This window comes from Capricornis sumatraensis, chromosome 10 (assembly GCF_032405125.1).
Source record: "Capricornis sumatraensis isolate serow.1 chromosome 10, serow.2, whole genome shotgun sequence".
Classification (NCBI taxonomy): Eukaryota; Metazoa; Chordata; class Mammalia; order Artiodactyla; family Bovidae; genus Capricornis; species Capricornis sumatraensis.
Window position 1 is genome coordinate 94251720 of NC_091078.1, and position 20522 is coordinate 94272241.

General features: G+C 48.3%; 1 protein-coding gene across 1 annotated transcript; it reads right to left on the bottom strand.

The window, feature by feature from the left end:
- Positions 1 to 3957: 3957 nt before the first annotated feature.
- ALAS1 (5'-aminolevulinate synthase 1) lies at positions 3958 to 17927 on the bottom strand. The gene is made up of 11 exons (XM_068981810.1): positions 17837 to 17927; positions 16620 to 16838; positions 12638 to 12886; positions 11720 to 11869; positions 10685 to 10907; positions 9657 to 9841; positions 8947 to 9126; positions 8450 to 8614; positions 6243 to 6511; positions 5383 to 5545; positions 3958 to 4243 (listed from the first exon to the last, which is right to left on the bottom strand). The coding sequence occupies exons 2-11, from the start codon at positions 16816 to 16818 to the stop codon at positions 4083 to 4085; spliced, it is 1944 nt and encodes a 647-aa protein (XP_068837911.1). The 5' UTR covers positions 16819 to 16838; positions 17837 to 17927; the 3' UTR covers positions 3958 to 4082.
- Between the last annotated feature and the right edge of the window lie 2595 nt (positions 17928 to 20522).

Sequence of the window (20522 nt, forward strand, 5' to 3'; positions counted from 1 at the left end):
TAAGTTCGCAGGCAACATTTACTGACTCGGCACTTCTCTGGGGCGCACATGCTGCAACTACTGAGCTTGCGCACTATGACGTTCACGCGCCTCAAGCAGCTACTGCGCATGTGCATTCTGGGGCCCACCTTCTGCAACTACTGAGCCTGCGCACGTTGGAGCCCAGGTGCCTCAAGCAGCCACTGCGCATGTGCATTCTCGGGCACACCTTCTGCAACTACTGAGCCTGTGCACTCTGGAGCTCACGTGCTGCAGTTACTGAGCCTTCGCAGCTCTGAAGCACAAGTGCCTCAAGGAGAGGCCCGTGTGGCACAACAACTCGGACGCAGCCAAAAAACAGAATAAAGTAATTAATTTTAAAAAAAAGAGAAGAGGAAAAGGTAAAGGTCACATGCATTTATAGTTGTCTGCAGGCTAGGAAGAGGACTTCCACCAGTAACGGAATCTGTTGGCAGCTTGACTCAAGACGTACAGCCTTCAGAACGGTGAGAAACGTTGTTTCTTGAGAAACGACGGTGTTGTTTAAGCCCCGTCCTCTGTGGTGTATAGTTACAGCAGAGACAGACCCCTTTTGCTTACTCAGCACATCACGAGCCTGGGAAGAGAAATCCGGGGGAGAAACAATGGCTAACACCAACCCCTGGAAGCTGGTGGGAACCTCCGTGGGTATTTGAGAGCCAGGAGTCTGTCTAGACCTGAGGCTGGGTGAACAGGTGAGGGTGGGATGGCTGATGAAGGTGCAGAGATGGATGGGATCTTGATACCAGAGAAGCTCATCAGCCTATTGTGACAGTCTAGGATATTTAAATAGAATTTATCTGTTTGGCTGCGCTGGGTCTTAGTTGTGGTGTGCAAGCTCTTAACGCGGCATATGTGCTCTCGTTCCCTGATCAGGGCTGGAACCTAGGTCCCTTGCATTAGGAGCTTGGAGTCTTAGGCCCTGGAGAACCAGGGAAGTCCCGACCATCTGGTACAATTTGAAAACCCAGAAAAATTTCTGCAGGGGAGGGACAGGACATGATTTGGGGGGCGGGGGTAGGAGGGGGCTGCGGCTTATGGGATCTCAGTTCTCTGACCAGGAATTGAACCTGAGCCCTCAGCAGTGTAAGCGCTGAGGCCTAACCACTGGGCTGACAGGGAACTCCCTGTTTTTTTAAAAGCTCTCTCAGGCTGCTGCGTGGGGTAGAGGCTGGGGCTGGGGCAGGTGCCAGGGTGATGGCACAAGCAAGAGAGAAGCAGTGGAGGTGTCGGGAAGTGGCTTGGCTTGAGGTCTTTGAGATAGAACTTACACGACTTGTTAACAGTGTCGTGTGCGTCGATGAGAGCTGACTTCCGCACAAGAGGCCAGAGTTAGTGGATAGATAATGGCAAGATGAGGAGAAGGGTAGGTAGCGGATGAGTGGGCAGCCCTGGGTGCCGTCAGGAGCTGCGTGGTTCAGGTGCTTGTTTATTGGCCATCAGTGATGTACAGCTTGAACTGAAACCCAGGGTGGCGTGTGTGTGGGAGGCATGGAGAGATCCTCAGAGAGGATCCACAGAGAGGGGAAGCCTGGCGTGCAGTCAGAGATGAACCCAGTGGGCGCTCAACATTCAGAGGACGACCAGCTCAGGAAGGAGGGGGAAAGTCAGGAGAGGTCAGTGGCCCAGAAGCCTAGAGAAAGCTGTAAAAAGGCTAAGGACACCCACCTCAAATACCAATGAGAGGCAAACAGAACGGGGCGCTGGATTTGGCAAAGACAAGCACGATGTGGCAAGAAAAGAGTGGCTTCCACAAAGAACAGGCTGAAGGACCAAGTGGGGAGGGCTAAGCAGAAAGGGCAGAACAGAGGCAGCAGCTAGGTGGGGCTCAAGACCGAGGGAGAGCTTGTTTTATTACAGGACGGTGAGCGCCTGCTGCAGGCCCACGGGAAGAAGGTAAGAGCCGGTTGCAGGAATGCACAAGAAGCTGTGGGACTCAGAACACCAGGGGCAGGAGTCAGGGGCAGGAGCACGAAGGGCTGGAGACCACAGGTGCAGCGAGCGCTGGAGGACTGCTGTGACAGAGCAGCCTGCACTGCCCGACTTTCACAGGGAAGTGTGAGGGCCAGGGCTGGGGGGAGCAGCGGCCGCATCACTGACTGATCGGCGTGGGGAGAGGCTTGGACTGAAGCGGCTGCAGCTGCGGCTTGTGCCCTCAGAACTGCTTGGGGTTGGGGCACAGCTGGGCCGGCCACTGCCTGGCAGGCATTAGAGCCGTGCTGACTTCCCTGTTCTGCCTCGTTAGTGCTGCAGTGAACACTGGGGTGCCTGGTGCACGTGTCTTTACAAATTAGTTTTTTCTGGATGTGTGCCCCGGAGTGGGATTGCTGACTCTTATTTTTAGTCTAAGGAACCTTCGTACTGTTCTTCACAGTGGCTGTACCAGCTTACATTCCCACCAACAGCGTAGAATGCCCCGACTCATTCCCTTTTCTCCACACCCTCTCCAGCATTTATTGTTTGTAGATTTTTTTGATGGTGGCCATTCTGATGGTGTGAGGTCATACCTCTATGTTTGGCTGAGTAATATTCCATTGTATATATGTAATCTTTGACAAAGGAGGCAAGAATATACAATGGAGAAAATACAGCCTCTTCAGTAAGTGGTGCTGGGAAAACTGGACAGCTGCATGTAAAAGAATGAAATTAGAATACTTCCTAACACCTCTACATAGTTTTGATTTGCATTCTGTGGTGATTCTCAGGTGATAAAGAATCTGCATGCAATGCAGACCTGAGTTTGAGTCCTGGGTTGGGAAGATCCCCTGGAGGAGGGAATGGCAACCCACTCCAGTATTCTTGCCTGGAGAATTCCATGGACAGTGGAGTCTGGCAGCTATAGTCGCCGGGTGGACACGACTTTGAGTGACTAACACTTTCACTTCTAATAGCTATGTTGAACACATCTTTGCATGTTTGTTGGCCATCTGTTTTGTCCTCTTTGGAGAGATGCGTTTAGGTCTTTTGCCAATTTTTTGATAGGGTCGTTTGTTTTTGATATTGAGCTGCATGAATGAGCATCTTGTTATTTTGGAGACTAATCCTTTCTTGCTTTGTTTGCAAATATTTTCCCCCAAAGAGGGCTGTCTTTTCATTTTGTTTATGGCTTTCTTTGCTGTGCAGAAGCTTTTAAGTTTAATTAGGTCACATTCGTTTTTATTTTCATTACTCTAAGAGGTGGGTCAAAAAAGATCTTGCTGTGATTTATGTCAAAGATTGTTCTGCCTGTGTTTTTTCTAAGAGTTTTATAGTGTCTCACCTTACATTTAAGTCTTTAATCCAGTTTGAGTTTATTTTTGTGTATGGCGTTAGGAAGGATTCTAATTTCATTCTTTTACATGTAGCTGTCCGGTTTTCCCAGCACCACTTACTGAAGAGGCTGTATTTTCTCCTTGTATATTCTTGCCTTTGTCAAAGATTGCATGTATACAATGGAATATTACTCAGCCAGAAAAAGGAACAAATCGGAGTCTTTTGTAGTGATGTTGATGGACTTAAGAGTCTGTCATACAGAGTGAAGTAACTCAGAAAGAGAAAAACAAAGATTGTATATGAGCACATGTATGTGGAATCTAGAAAAATGGTACAGGTGAGCCTATTTGCAGGGCAGGAGCAGAGATGCAGACGTGGAGAACGGGCACGTGGCCACCACTGGGGAGGGGCTGCTGCTGCTGCTGCTGCTAAGTCGCTTCAGTCATGTCCAACTCTGTGGAGGGTAGGACGAACTGGGACACTGGGCTTGACATATTACTACCATGTGTAGAACAGATGGCAAGTGGGAAGCTGCTGGATAACGCAGGGAGCTCAGCTCCGTGCTCTGATGACCTAGAGAGGTGGGACGGGGCAGTGGGAGGCAGACCGAGTTTAAAGGGATGAATGACTTTTTGATTCAGTAGCCAATAAAAAGAGGAACCCTGATTTAGACAAGAATTTATTTTCTGGACTACATGTTTACCATAGATTAAAATTAATATAATTTAATTCACATACAAAGACAACTGTGGAGGGACTACCTGGAGACAGTGTGACTTGGGGTAGGTGGAGTAACTTAGGGCACAGCACATTCAGGCCTGAGCAGATACCAGCTTGCTCATACCGGAGAAGTAGGATTTCTCTCTTTCGCTCATCATTTCAAAATGCAGTGGCCTCCTGCAGAAGTTGCACTCGGCTGAGGAATGTGGCTTGAGTTCCAGCCCAACTCGCTTCCATGTGGCCAGCAGATGATCTGTGAGGAGCAAGTTTTTTTAAATTAGAGGAAGTACATACCCAGGACAAATGGACAATAATAACTTTTACACGAGTGTTCACAGCAGCATTCTTTTTTTTTCATAATAGTCAGAAAGTGGAAACAATCCAAACATCCACCAATTGATGGATAAAGAAAACATGGTATATCTGTACTGAGAATTATTTGGTAGGAACGAAGTGCTGATTCAAGCTACAACGTAGATGAAACCTTGAACACACTGTGCTGTGAAATAAGCCAGGCACAAAGGGCCATATACTGTACGACTCCATTTCCATAAAATGTTATGTACAGGCAAGTCCACGGACAGAAAGTGGATCAGGGCTGGGATGTGGCTGCTAAGTGGGGTAAAGTTTCTCTCTGAGGTGATAAAAACGTTCTGGCATCAGAATGCTGACGGTTGCACAACATTACTTAAAAGCCACTGAATTATGTGTTTTGAAAGGTTAGAATTTGTTTTATCTGAATTCTATCTTAATAGGCTGTTACTTAAAAAATAGAGAAAACCCAGGTCTGGCTTTACTTTACACCCTTCAGAGAAGAAGTTGCTCCCACATGGCTGCACTGTGTGGAACGGATCATTCCTTGCAGGGGAGCCCGAAAGGCTGGAGGCAGGGAACCACTGTGGGTGGCGGTGGAGGGTCAGGAGGGCAACACACCTCCGAGGCAGAGGCAGCTATGAGTTCAGTCTCTGCCTTCAGCTGGACGCAGGCGGAAAGGCCTGCGTTATACAGAACTATGAGAATATGAAATGCTGAACAGAAGGGGTTAGGTGTGTAGTCGGTTTTCAGAGAAGAGAGAAGTGCAGAGCTGAGCTCTGGAGGCCCGGGCAGGCTGAGGCTGTCAGAGGCATCTCTCCTGCAGCAGCCACCACTGGGGGTCCCTGAGTCACACAGACAGAGACATGGATGGGAACAGTGAGCGGACAGCAGGCTCCCTCAGTGCTTCCGGTGAAGTGGAGCAAACGACTAAACGTCTTTCACACTTCTGTACCACCTGAGAATATTCTTAATTACTTGGAAAAAGAAGAGACAAATCTGAATGGCTTGAATTATAAATGCTGCAGACAGCTTCACGCCACTCTCCCGCGGGGCTCTGGCGGCTCCCTGGCTACTCACCCACGAAGTAGCTCATCATCTGCGGCGTGTGGTGGGGCGTGGGGGCGATGCGCAGCAGCTCCTCGCCCCGGGGCACTGTGGGGTAATTGATCGCTTGGACATAGATATTATGTCTAGTCATTAGTTCATCACAGACCTCCGTGTTTTTAGCAGCATCTGCCACCTAAGATTGATAATAACAGAAGATAAGGCTGGAACCAGACAGCAGAGACCCGTCACACGCGTGTCCAAGTGGCTTGGGCTCGACCTGCATATGCAAGCCTGGCAGAGAGGCTGCCCCGACACCTGCAGTTTAAAGGGTTTTTTTACCACAGATCAGAGAACTGAAACCACAGTAGAAGTAACTTTCACACTGATCTCCCTCCCAGGATCCAAAGCGGGGAAGCGGGAGCTCCCATGAGCCTATTGTGATGGCAGTGGGTGTGTGCACCCTGGGGATGAAGGCAGCTTTGGTGATACCAGCTCTGTTACTCAGATGAATTCAACTGTGACGCCAACAGGGCTGCCCTTTGTAGCAGGCAGAGCAAGACCTATGTCACGGGGCAATGAATAAAAAGCAATACTTTAGAGCTAGCCAAGCTCCGGCTTTCAGAGCTTCCCAGACACAAGCTCTGTGTTTACCCTGTCAAGGCTAGTGTGCTGGAGAAGGAACCTCTGCTCCAGCCTGCTGGGCTCAAAGGCTTCATTCTCATTGTCAAGTCAGCCAAAGGCAGAAACATGGCAGACGGCCACTGGCTACAGCCCTTGGGCCCAACAGTCACCCTGCCCAGCCCAAGTTCAGGAAGGCGTGAACCAGAACATCTCCTGGTCAAGTGCAGAGACCCAGCCCCCAGCAAGTCCAGTCACAGACAGGTCATTACCCGGACAGGGATGATGTGACTGGGGCAGTGGACCACTGGCAGGCCGGCATCCATCAGCATCTGCCTCATGAGCTTCACGTTGCGCTGGTGTTGGCGGCGAAGTGCCTGGCCCTCAGCACTCCTCAGGATCCGCACAGACTCCAGTGCTCCAGCCAGCAGCATGGGCGGCAGGGAGGTGGTGAAGATGAAGCCCGCTGCATAGGACCGGACGGTGTCGATCAGGGAACTCGTGCTGGCGATGTACCCTCCAACGCAGCCAATGGCTTTGCCTAGGAGGAGACGGGTTCATTTATTACAGCGACTGCCCTAAGTGTGCACAGCCAGGCGCTGCAGAGCCTCAGAACACTTATTCTCTCTCTCCTTTGTTTGTCCTAAGACTGAAATCAAGGGACAGCAGCCCATTTCCAAAAGGGAAAAAGCTGAGAATGTTACGAAAGGGTCTTGCCCAAAGTCAAATGGCCAAGCTGGTGTCTGATCAGGATCAAAGCGCAGGTCTCCAGACTAGGTCTGGCACCAGTGGCTGGTCCCAGCGTGCCTAACACCAAGTGCCACCTCCCCTCTGTCCTCCCTGCCCACCCAGGTCGCCTGCCTCTTCCGCACTCTGCACTGTGCCTGCTCTGGACAGGGTCCAGCTGGGTGCTCACTGTGTTACCCTTGAGGCCAGAAGGTCAGCTAGCTAAAGACACGTAATTTGTTTTGGCAGGACTGGTATTAATTTCTACTTAAGTAATCACAAAACTCCAACAAGGAGTGTTTGCTGGATAAACATGAAAACTCAGACCCTGTTATGGTTGATTTAGGGCTGGCCTCATTTTTCCTTCTTCCTGAGTTCCCTTATATAATTGGTATCTCAGGTTTCAAGATTAAGGACTCCAGAAGAGTCCTCCTCGATCTTAAAACATTATGTTCTGTAATTAACATTCTTGCTTCAACCCCACACATGACTGGACTGGTGTAAGCTGTCACAATGGAAAATTTTTCTCTCCAGCCCTTTTCATCTCTCAGGGACCATACCTTCAAAGGGCCCAGGTCATGAGAGCTCTTTACAAGAAAAGGGCAGCTGGAATCAGGACAGGACGCTAGAACGAGTTCTCCTCCGGGCAGGGCTCTGCCCCAAGAGCCCCAGGCTCTCCTGGTCTGCACGACATTCTCATGCCCCTTGACGGGGCTGAAGGGCACTCTTTTTTGCTTGCCATTCCTTTACCAAGTGCAGGCTGTAAAGTGGCATTTTAGCCAGCCACTGCGTGTGTCTCCAGCTGCTTTACTAACTTCTGAAATTCTCAAATTTGTGTAGATGACATTTTTATCTCATAGACGAAGAGAAGGCCTATAGTAATTGTCTGTATACCGTTCACTTTCATTCTTCAAACTGAGGTGGGGGTCTGCTGTTACCTCCATGAGGAAACTAAGGCACAGAGAAGTTAACCACCAATCCAAGGTCACACCGATAGTGAGTTACACAGGCAAGACTGACAGCCAGCAGGCAGCATGGCTATGGAGTCTGGAGTTGCTCCAAGAGACGCTGCCTCTCAGCTAGGAGGAGCAGAGGACACACAAGGTCACTGGGTGAACTGGACTGCGCCACGTGCTGGGGGCAGAGCTCAGCGCTTCACACCCACCACCTGGACCTGCAGCTCCAGGAGAACAGCACAAAATCCTTCCTTGTAATGTCTTTTTAGGATAAAGGAGTAATCTGAGGTAGAGAGAGTAAAGGCCATTGTGGCGGTGCATACCTAGACCCACAGCTACGTTTGGAATGAGCTCAGAGGGCAACAAATGGTACTTCCGTCATGTCAGGCTATGAGATTTACTTTGATTCTGCTGGCCAGGCCTCCATGACTCCAGGGATTCTGCTAAACTGTGCGACTCACTGAGAAAATAAAAACTTGCTCAAAAAAGTGACCCAGGCTTTAGATGCTATCAGACCGTCTCCTCACCTGACCCATTAGACCAGCAGCCCCTGGTTTTGTTGTTTAGTTGCTAAATTTTGTCCGACTCTTTCGCAACCCCATAGACTAGTCCCCAGGCTCCTCTGTCCATGGGATTTCCTAGGCAAGAATACTGGAGTGGGTTGCCATTTCCTCCTCTAGGGGATCTTTCTGACCTAGGGATGGAACTCTCATCTCCTGCACTGGCAGGTGGGTTCTTTACCACTGAGTCAGAATTTAATTTTAGTATGGATTACAGCCTGTGCAGAGCACACATACCAAGTGTTCCAGAAATGATGTCCATTTTTGGCATAACTCCATCCCGATCGCCAATCCCTCCGCCTTGCAGCCCGTAGAGCCCCACTGCGTGGACCTCATCCACGAAGGTGATTGCTCCAAACTCGTGGGCCACATCACAGAGCTCTTCCAGCGGGCACACTGCCCCTGAGGAGAGACCACAGACCGCGCTGAAGCACTCGCTGGGTCACACATTTCTCTTTTGGTAAGGATTAGAACACAATAACTTACCTTCTAAGATATTTTTAATATTGGGGAAAGCAATGAACTTCCCCCAGTTTCTGGACTGTTTTGAGATCTGGAACTTAGTAAAAACCAAAGTAGAATATCTACAATCATCCAAATCTATACAGTGTCCCCCAACTACAAAATCCTGGCAGAAAGTGAAAAGAAAAGAAACTACAAAAATAACGTCATGCTTTTAAGTTCAGGCCTTGTGTTCATTAAAAGTTTTCAGGCTGGCCTCTAGATAGACTTACCGTCCATTGAGTGGACAGTTTCAAAGGCGACAATCTTGGGCACGGCAGGGTCGGACCTTTGCAGCAGTTCTCGGAGGTGGCTGACATCGTTGTGGCGGAAGATGTACTTTGGCACTCCACTGTTCCGAATCCCTTGGATCATGGAGGCATGGTTCCCAGCGTCAGAGTAAATCTCACAGCCTAACAAGACAAAAATGCGCTTTATTGCCATCTGTACCAAAGCTAAATTATTTTCTCAACAGTCAACGACAACAGACTTTGCCCTGAAAATGCTACTTTGCCCCGTAGGAAAAAGACCCTGCGTGCCAGTTTCTCTCTGGCAAAATAACTAACTAGTGCTTCTCCTCTGAGAAGGCCCATAGATATAAAATAACCCACTGGCACACAGTTAATCTGCTTGTAAATCTGGCTGCCTCACTCCAAACTCAATCAAAAGATAACTACACATGATTAAGAGAATTCTCCAAAAGCTTTTCTTGGAATACAAAGCACACTGGAAGCAATTACTGTAAGGACAAGCCCTGCAAGTCTGATTCTTCACTGTTATCCTGCTCTACTGGAACTCAGAATGTAACACTTCATGAAGTGTTAACTCAGTTCAGGAGTTCCTAGCGTATCTCTTGAGTGGTCTGGGTAAGTCTTTTCTGTCATCTTCCTGTTACTACTAAGAAACCCAGACAGTTCTAAGGCACCCACAGCAGGCTTCCTACCTGGCATCATCTTAGCCAGAGTGAAGAGGGTCGAATCATTGGCCACAAAACACGAGGAGAACAAGAGTGCGGCATCTTTCCCATGGAGGTCAGCCAGCTCCCGCTCCAGGTCCACGTGGAATTTACTAGTTCCAGAAATATTTCTAGTACCCCCTGCTCCAGTACCATGCTGTTTCAAAGTGTCTCTTAAAAAAAAAAAAAAAAAGCAGACAGAAAATACATCTCATGGTTCTGAATACTGTAAGAACAGTTCCTCCCTCTAGGATCCAGGAGACTGAAACTGATGTTGATGTAGCGCTTCTTTCCCTGTGAATATGGGGCCAGAAGTTTCAACCACTTCCTGTCTAGACTGAGTGGGAGAAAGCCTCAACACCGGGGTGATGATGCCTCTGGGGGGATCAAGAGCAAGTGTCCACTTACCAGTCTTAGTTTAGTTAATTTACAAAGGTTTCTTTTCTCTGACAAACATCTCTTTCTCCAATAACATGACCTCAGGCTCTAGAGGGACCTCTTGACTGACTGTCAGTTATACCCTCTGCGAACCAGTCCCACAGTCTTAGGCTGTCTCTATTACTAAACCTCAGACTGGGCTCTCTCTGGCAAGCCTGCTTGGGGAATTTGGCCAGCAACTCTCTCAGGTGTCCATACCATGGCAAACCTCCTGAAGGACATGAACGACGGGCTCTACCATCCTATCCTGCTCGATTTGTATTTCTCCATCCACACCTACGAGGCAGGGCACGTATGTGCAAGACTGCTCGGTGTAAGAGGGGTCCTTGCTTATGGAGAGGTTGGAAGTGAGCAGACATATAGTCAACAAACCCATAAACTTGAACCCTTGCACAAAGAGGGGCTCCATCAACTACTTACACTTTAGAGTTCTCTAAAATTAATGTGTACATATTTTTAAAGGCTAAAAATTTAGCTTGAAAAATTTTCCCCTATAAAAGATCCAATCCCTGTAAATTATCAATGTCTTGCTAAGTCATGCTTATGCCAGTGGTATCTGAAAGCTGAGAGCTACTTACATGACGGCTCCACACACCCGTGGGTGGCGACTCATTCCTAGGTAGTCATTGCTACACCAGACGGACACTTGCTTTTTACTGATGAGAGAGTCCGAATAGTCATCTGCCATGGGGAAGGATTGCGCCTTCCGGTTCACAGTTTTGAAAACTCGATAGCTATGGTCATTTTTTTTCTCATCAATTTTCTTCTCAAAGAAATGATCATACTGAAAAGTGCAAACAGCTAAAAACCAAACAAAAGATGGTACAGTCTGATGGTTAAAAAGCACATCTAGGCTTTGGTGAAGACCTGGGTTCCCATCCCAGCTCAGTCACTTGGCAGTAGGGAGGTTCTGGACAAATGAAGGAAGTACTCATCTGGGCAAGTTTCTTGACGCCCTCATCTTAAGACTGTATGTCTCAAAGGACACTGTATGTGCCAAGCATTTAACATAACCCCCACCCTGATAGCTCAGTTGGTAAAGAATCCTCCTGCAATGCAGGAGACCCCAGTTTAATTCATGGCTCAGGAAGATCCCCTGGAGAAGGGAAAGGCTACCCACTCCAGTAAAATGGTCTGGAGAATTCCATGGACTGTATACTCCATGGGGTTGCAAAGAGGCGGACACGACTGAGCAACTTTCACTTTTCACTTTCCGTGAGCAGACAGTAGGTGCTAAGAGAGAGGAGGCAGGCTCTCAACAGGACTGGCATTTACTGTAGACAAGAGCACCAACCTGCATCAAGCAAGGGGCATGTTTTTTTTTTTAATTAATTTGGCTGCACTGGGTCTTATTAATAGTTGCAGCATGTAGAATCTTCTGTTAGTTGTGGTATGAGGGATCTTTAGTTGTGGCGTGTGGGATCGAGTTACCTTACCCGGGATGCAACTTGGGTCCCCTGCCTTGGGAGTGCTAAGTCTTAACCACTGGACCACCAGGGAAGTCCCAGGGACATGGTTTTTAATCCTCAACTCACCATGCAATGATATGTTTAATCTGATGTATGTTTAAGTTATAAACGGTCTTCCACTGGGCAAATATCAAGGAGACTTACATTTTGGCAAGTTATCTTGAAGAAGGTGGGACACTCCTTCTGGTCGTTGCTTTCGCATGATATCCTGAAAGTTCTTCAACAGTCCGTTCAGCTCCCCTCCTTCGGTCTTCAAGTTAATCACACTGGGATTCACTGAGGTTTGGACAACCTCTGGAATACAAGTAACAAGAGGCACAGGGGATCAGTGTTCTATTCTGAGTCCACAATGCCTTCCAGACATATTGTCAAAAATGGCTTACTGCCTAGTTCATAAAAATAGCCCATCATAACCAAAGTGAGATGTAACTGAATATATGAAGCCTCTCTTCTTTAGTTACTGTTTGGTTTTGTTTTCAGAGCTACCAGCCAGCTTTGAGGAACATTATAAACTCTGAAGCTTTTTTTTTTTCCCCCTGGCTGGTTAGCATGCCTTCCCCATTGCACCCCCCAACCCTAACTGAGACAATTTTCTTTATAGAAAACAATTCCAGCCATTTGATCATTTCTGCTGGTGAGGTTTCTTGGGGACCTTGTGTGTTCCACGGATACAGCCACAAATGGAATAAAGGCTACTACACAGCTACCACCACTAAGACAGCTTGGGAGTCCTAAGACCAGCACTAACTGCAGTAACACTGTTTTTTCCCTTTTATCCCACCAGATGATGGGAAAGAAACACAGGGCAACCAGTTAACAGTTTATGCCTACGGGGTATTTTCAGAAATTAGTTACTGTAAAAGCTGGTCACACCCTACACAACACAGAGAAAAGAAACTCCCACATTTTACCACACAGTCCCCTATCTGGATGACCTCTCTCCTTGACCCTAAAGAGGAAGACACGGTCAGAAATACTCCCCTAGTAATAGCTCAGACAAATCTGAGGGTCTGGAGAAGCTGAAGGATTTCTTCACCCTAGTGAGGGTCCCTGGCAGTTTACCTTCCCTCACGGCATGCATCTCCTGCACATCTTCCTGAAGCGCCAGGCTGGCTTTGCGGAAGACACTGCTGCCGCCCTGGCTCATCTCGGCTGCCAGGAAAGGGCACTTGCTCCCAGTGCCCTGGCTCGAGGCGAGGGAAGGGTGTCCAGACGGAAGCTGTGTGCCATCTGCAGTCTGCTGGGATCCATCAGGAGCCTGCTGCGATCCGTCAGGAACCTGCTGCACTTCGGCTTTGGCGGTTTTATCCTCTGAGGGGGGAAATGGAAAAACTGAAGCATCGGATCTGGCTGCTCAGGACACGGAGGCCCACTTGTTTCTTTCTCTTGTTGCCTCGAAGACACACTTTATACTTCCTCTACCTCAGGATCGAGACACCAGTTTATTCTTACTGGGTTCTGCAAATTCAACTGCTTTCCCATCTGTCTCACTGGAAACAATGCTCCTGTGAAGAGTTAATTGGCACAGTCCACCTACTGCTCAAACCCACAGTACCTCTCACTTATCAATCCCCAAAGTAGTACTTTCTAGTTCTAGATGGCCCTGCATTCTTGAGTTGGATTATTTTCAGTAAATCTGCCCCAAGTACACTCAGCATATTTCATGAGAGGACACACTCTTGAAGGTATTTGGAAATGGTCATACAACTTTTTCTCTGCTAATATTTTCTAGACCAAAAACATTCACTGGTTTAGATTCTTGACCAAAAAAACCATGCTGTTGCTTAACATATAAACTATCAATTTTCTCTAAATGGCTCAAAGAAGTTCATGACTTAACATAGTTGGCTGGGAATTAATTTCCTAGACTTTCCTCTCCCCTTGAGCAAAGGTGGTCATCTTCCTTCTGGAAGTCTTTCATCATCCTGGGATACTCCTGTGAGTCATAGGCCACGCTCTCCTATAACTTGGGTAAGATGTCTCCATACAGTAATACAGTTTTTATTAAAATCTTCTAAAAGGAAAGTTAAAAAAAAAACCCAGAAATGGGACTTTCCTGGCAGTCCAATGGTTGCTGCTGCTGCGGCTGCTAAGTCGCTTCAGTCGTGTCCGACTCTGTGCGACCCCAGAGATGGCAGCCCACCAGGCTCCCCTGTCCCTGTTAGGACTCTGCATTTCCATTATAGGAGGGCACAGGTTCAATCCCTGATGAGGGAACTATGATCTCATATGCCATGTGTCATGGCCAAAAAAGTTGCTTTCATTTTTCATTCACTATAAAAGTCATTAAATACATATTCAGTGTGGGAAGTCTGGAAAAAGAGAGTTCTATCATTCAAAACATAACCATTAAAAAAATAATAATAAGCATTTTTTCCCTGGTGGTCTAGTGGCTGAGACTCCAGAATTTCACTACTGGGGCACAGGTTCAGTTCCTGGCTGGGGACGTTGCACATGCTGTGCGGTGTGCCAAAACAAAGATGCCAGAAAGCCAACAGCCCCCCGCCCTAACCACTGCAGACAGCTCGGCATATTAACTGTCTTTTCCCCTTTTGTGCGCGTTTAGAAAAAGTTTTACTTATTCTGTATGTTGTTGAAGTGAAAGTCGCCTAGTCATGTCTGACTCTTTGTGACCCCATGAACTACGCAGTCCATGGAATTCTGGCCAGAATACTGAAGTGGGTAGCTGTTCCCTTCTCCAGGGGATCTTCCCAACCCAGGGGGCGAACTCAGGTCTCCCCCACTGCGGGCAGATTCTTGAGCAGCTGAGCCACCTGTATGCTTGTTTTAATATGCCCTTTTCATTATCAAGATCTATATAAGCTAGTAAATATTTTGAGTATCATTTGGGATGGTTACATGATGGTCTATCAAGTGGACAAGTCACATTTTACTCAACCAGGAATATAAGAGGAATCTATTGCTAGGACAGACTGGTAAAACAGGGTTTTGATTGTTCAGTTAAAAAAAGCCATAACTAATTCCTAAACAATGGTACGGAGGAAAAAAGAATTCTACAAAGGATTAAATCCTTTCTACTAAAAGAAAAAACATTCCTTTCTTACAAGTTCACAGCCAAAGAACATACCTAACAAACCTCTAGGGTAAATTATTCCCCAGGATTAAGTGGAATCTGAAAAGTTGAATTCTCTCCTGGAAAAGACTAGAACTAAATCTCTGATCTCTTTATGAAAAACAAAATTTTAAAATTAATATACAAAGATATATGTGTTAAAAAAAAGTTACTACTTTGACAAATTCTGTATGATTCCATTTAAGTGACATTTCTAGAGTAGTCAGAGAGAGATTCTGTTCAATCATGTCTGCCAGAGCCTGGGGGAGGAAAATGGGAGGGGGGAGTTAGGATGGAGTTGCCACAGAGTTTCATTCTGGGACAATGAAAAGAGTTCTGGACATTGCATGGTGGTGATGGCTGCAGAACAATATGAATATACTTAATACCACTGTATAATTAAAAGTGGTTGCAATGGGAAGTTTTATATTATATGTACTTTGCCACAGTAAAAAAAAAATGTAAAAAAGAGAATAAGGACAGCATGCTTGCATTTAGTTGGAGCTGTGTTACTAGTTCTGGCCAACAGCTGTTATGTGTTGCTCCCTGGCTAAAATACCCAAGAGCTGGTGGGGATCAGTGAGTATCTGATGATATTAGGAAGCTGCATCATCTTTTAGATGTGATAATGGTACCGTGATCGTGGTTTTAGAACTCGTGTCTTTTAAAGGTACGATACTGATATTTACAGAGATTTCTGGAACCAGTTTCAAAATAGCACAGTGGGAGTAGACACGGTAAATGGGGACACAAGTGAAACAAAGCTGGCCCTCACTGATTACTGTTGTTCAAAATCAAATTCACTGTTATGAAAAGTTTTTAAAAGATGAGCTGATGTGAGACCTTCTCACTTTCCCGTCATGCGGTAGTGACCCAAAAGCCATTGATTTCAGAGGTAAAGCTGTAGGACACCAAAGTGTGAATCCCAGGTCACTGCTTAGAAGAAAATGGCCCTGATGACCCCAAGTGTGAACAACATGACCTACCTTGAATGAACAAGATAGAAATCTTTTGTGTGTTAAGCCCATGAGATTCAGGGGTTGCTGGATACCTCAGTGTAGCCTAACGTAACTGAAAAGCACACAGGCACAGTTGACTTTCTGGGTTTTCCTGGTGGCTCAGATGGTACAGAACCTGCCTGGAGAAGGAAATGGCAAGCCACTCCAGTACTCTTGCCTGGAGAATCCTGTGGACAGAGGAGAGTGACAGGCTACATAGCCCATGGGGTCGCAAAGCGTTGGACCCAACTGAGCAACTAACAGAGTTGACTTTGAAGATGGTTTAGTCTGGAATAGCCCACGTGGCCTGGAGCCAGACAAAAAGATGAAAGTATAAGATAAGTGACTGTCTGAGACTTCCGTTATGGTCTAGTGGCTGAGACTCTGCTCCCCAATGCCGGAGGCTTGGGATTGATCCCTGGTCAGGGAACTAGATTTCACATGTTGCAACTAAGACCTTGGTATAGCCAAATAAACAAGTGATTAAAAAAAAAAAAAGGTGTGACTGCCTAAGTAGTTAGCAGGAATTTGGGAAGGCATAGCACAGAGAAAGCAGTTGAGGGCAAAAGACACAGATCAGGCAACATAGCAAAGGGAAGGAAAAAAAAGAAGGAAAAAAAAATCACAACTTTAGAAGTTACAGGCTTCCAGATTCCATCTTTACAGAAAGATTCCAGATTCTTAGGCTTATATAAATGAGGCACTGACAAACTCCCAACAGATACCAACATGCAATCCATCAGGTGGAACACTGGCCACTGTTTCACCTTTAAAGATGTGAAAACTGAAAGTGCCTACTTTGTGGAGTTAGGATGATGATTCCATGAGATGATCTATGCAGAGAACTGAGCCTGGCACAGAGTAACCCCCTCAGCGTGACCCTCATCAGCACTGTGCACAAGAACTGCTTCCAGGGTCTTGTAATGAACGCAGACATCCCACCACCCTCTGCTTCATTGCTAAGGACACTTACTCTCATTAGCTGGAGGGGTTTCTGTGACCTGCTGGCAGAGGACTGCTGAAGTGGACAGGGCCCGAGGGGCTGGCTTGGCCCCAATTTCCATCATCTTAGGGCAGTTTTGGGCATAGAACAATAGAGATTTGCCTGCCTTCTGCAGAAAGGCTTGAGGCACTCGGGATAAGAATGGGCAGCGGCGAACAACAGTCTCCATCTCCCGGAGGTACACTGATCCTGCACAAAGATGAGGAGTGACACCAACACTTGTTAATACTCGTGCAAATACCACCCCAAGGTCACTGGATTGTCACCTGAAGTTTGTAGCAAGGGTACCCTGGGATACTAACAAGTCTCACTCAAAAATGTCTAAGGGCAGCACTGATGAGGGACTAAGAAGTGGTGATCACACGCAACCCAGATCACCATCTCCTTCATTCCCCTACAAAGGCACCTGCAAAGCTACTTTACCAAATACCATAAATAACGATGATTAATAACCAAGGGGTTGGGACATTAGGGACAAGTCAGGAACAGGTCTGGGAAGTCAGAGGCTCCTTGAGGAAGATGCACAGTGCAGATAAGACACCTTGGCACCCACCCAGATGGTGAAGTGAAGCCAGGGAAGAAGCTACTGTCATCCATCCAGGCAGAGAGGACTCTTAGGGATCCTGATCTTCTCCTGGTCCCCACACACTCCCAAACCTCTCAAGAAGGCATCCAGTCCAGCCCTGGGTTCCTGAGGCCAGGATTTCCCCGAGGGTATGCCCCTACCGTTCCATGAACTGGGCATAACAGAAAGAGGCGTACAGAAGGCCAAGGGTACAAGGGGAAGTGCAGCTTGAACTAACTGGGAAGAAGCAAGGGTTAAAAAACCAGGGCCTTGGGTCTGGCGGAAAGCGGTGGTCCTGGGCAGGGGAGGTCAGAAGTTACGGGTAGAGGTGGGGGAGGAAATGTCTAGGATTTGAGATTAACGAGGTGTCTAAGACAGAAATTCGAGAGTGGTTAGGGTTAGGGTTAAATGGGGAATGGCCATTCGAAAGCGGTCAGTTAAATGGGGAATGGCGGAAGGGGCCGATGTGGTAGGAGATCGGCCACAAAAAAAGTTGACCCCGAGGTGGTGGGTGATTAGTGCGGTGGGGGATGGGGTCCCAACGGCTAGGGCAGCGGCAGGCAGGGCACGCGGGGGTCGGGTTGCCCCCGGCTGCGCCGCAAGAGGAGCGCGGGGCCCTCACCTGCACGGGGAACTCGGCGGAGGTGGCGGAGGCCGCAGGTACCCAAGTGGAAGCGTCGCACCAAGCCTTGCCCTTGTCTGCGAGAACCCTCAGGCCGCGATCCCTGTCGTCCTAATATACACCCAGGCGGGCAGCTGCGCTTGCGCCGTGGGGCGAGTGCGGCCTCTGCGCAGGCGTGCCACGGAAAGGGCGGGGCGAGGCGAGGAGGCGCTCCTCCTCGGACTTTGACTTGGTAGAGAGGGGCTTACCGGGACTGCCTGTAGCGGGGAGGAAGTGCAGTGCTGTGGGCGGATACCTTCATCACGCACCACCTTGCCGCTTCCCCCACCAAGTACCCCTATGCTTCAGAACCATTTGTGGGGCATAAAAGGGCAGAGGTGGGGGAGGGGGAAAGCACCTCTAGGGGAACTGAGGGGTTCAGTTCAGTTCAGTCGTTCAGTCGTGTCCGACTCTTTGCGACCCCATGAATCACAGCACGCCAGCCCTCCCTGTCCGTCACCAACTCCCGGAGTTCACTCAGATTCACGTCCATCGAGTCCGTGATGCCATCCAGCCATCTCATCCTCGGTCGTCCCTTTCTCCTCCTGCCCCCAATCCCTCCCAGCATCAGAGTCTTTTCCAATGAGTCAACTCTTCACATGAGTGTACTGGCGTTTCAGCTTTAGCATCAATCCTTCCAAAGAAATCCCAGGGTTGATCTCCTTCAGAATGGACTGGTTGGATCTCCTTGCAGTCCAAGGGACTCTCAAGAGTCTTCTCCAACACCACAGTTCAAAAGCATCAATTCTTCGGCGCTCAGCCTTCTTCACAGTCCAGCTCTCACATCCATACATGGCTACTGCAAAAACCATAGCCTTGACTAGACGGACCTTAGTGGGCAAAGTAATGTCTCTGCTTTTTAATAGGCTATCTAGGTTGGTCATAACTTTTCTTCCAAGAAGTAAAGTGAAAGTGAAAGTGAAGTCGCTCAGTCGTGTCCGACTCTTTGGCGACCCCATGGACTGTATAGCCTATCAGGTTCCTCCGTCCATGGGATTTTCCAGGCAAGAGTGCTGGAGTGGATTGCCATTTCCTTCTCCAGGGGGTCTTCCCCACCCAGGAATTGAACCCGGGTCTCCCGTGTCATCTGCTTATCTGAGGTTATTGATATTTCTCCTGGCAACCTTGATTCCAGCTTGTGTTTCTTCCAGTCCAGCGTTTCTCATGATGTACTCTGCATATATACGGCTCTAAAAATAGGTACTATGGAAATAGAGGAGAGAGGGGAAACTAGGAGTTCCAGACCAGGGTCTTAAGCAGTATCTGACCCACCCAGGCTTATTTTTATGTGGGTGGGAGTGGGGGAAAGGGAGGGACAAAGGAGGCTTCCGGGAGGAGATGAGACGACTGATTTAAGCATGGTGAGGTCCTGCGTCCTGGGGGTGATTTCCAGGGACCTGGAGCGAGGGATTTTAGGAGCAGAAGTGCAAGGAGACCTATCCGTCGCACTTTGTGGTCTGAGATAAAGGGACTTAACCTGATGCAGAGAAGGAGCACAAGGAACAAGGCTGGATGGGACCCACGCACTACACACTCGGGGGCCGGCGGTGGAAGCATGGGGTCTGACCGGTAGTTGGGGTTTGGCACATATTGATTATTTTTATTTTCCACTGTGGGCTGTCCAAAGTCCCTTGCTGGCCGCCTGGTCTGGGCACCAACTGAGTGACTCAGGGCTTTCTCCCAGAGTTGAACTGGCCCTGCCTCCTTTGAGTCTCTTCCAGACCACACCTGTAGGGTACAGCTTGATACAGCCCTGTCAGGAACGCCAGCGTGGCCTCCTTGCTCCACACCCTTCCCAGCTTAACTTGGGCTTGGTTGAGCTGGGCCTGCACCAGGCTCAGGGGTGCTCTCCCCTTGTCCTGAGGAAAGGGCTGCCCAGGTAGCTCCTTCCTCAGGTGGGTGTTAATTAGAGGGACAAAGTCTAGAGTGATGGTGGTCAAGGTGGGTCCAGTACCTCCCAGTTGCCTCTCTCCGAGTCTCCAGCCAGCTGCCAGACAGGTGAAGGAAGTCAACCTGCAGAGGAGGCACCAGGGTCTGAAGTGGCACTGGGGCCAGTTCAGGGGTCCAAGATGAGGGCTTTGCCTGGGGATCTAGGGCTCAACTCTGCCCCATCCTGCTGAGGGGCCCTGTGCAGTGAGTGCCCAACAGCTGGAGAGAATGTAAGTGAAAAGATCAGACTCAAGTGCAGCCAGAACAGAGTAAACATGGCACTGGGCACTTTGCCCATCCCTACCTGAGCAATGGGATCATAAACCCCATTCTGCCTACCTTGCGGGGCTGTTTGAGTGATCAGAGGCAAAGCAGAAGCTGGAAGAACAGGATATCAGAGCTGGACATGGGTTCTAACCTCAGCTCGATCTTGTTTGATCTCAGGTAGGCCACAACCTCTCGAAGGCTCTGTTCTTCCTTGTAAAGCTCTCCCAGCCTTGCCACTTGTGTTTGGCAGAGGGTCAGGTGAAGTCATGGATTTCAGAGGCCAATTGTTTAAACCAACAAGTTTCCAGCCCTCTGGGAATTTCCTGTTTAATAGAAGGAAAGGTTAGGAAACAGAAGACTCCCACAGAAAGTGAAATAGAATGTTGTAAATAATTCCAGATGGAGGAAGAGGCCATTACTCCAACAGGCACTGAAGGAGAGGGGAATCCCA

Excerpts from the sequence above, each read along its gene's own strand:
- ALAS1 (XM_068981810.1), bottom strand. The coding sequence starts at position 16,818 with ATGGAGACTGTTGTTCGCCGCTGCCCATTCTTATCCCGAGTGCCTCAA. Across the intron at positions 12,887-16,619 it reads AACCCCTCCAGCTAATGAGA|AGGATAAAACCGCCAAAGCC; the intron begins GTAAGTGTCCTT and ends TTCCCCCCTCAG. Across the intron at positions 6,512-8,449 it reads CATCATTTCTGGAACACTTG|GCAAAGCCATTGGCTGCGTT; the intron begins GTATGTGTGCTC and ends GTCTCCTCCTAG.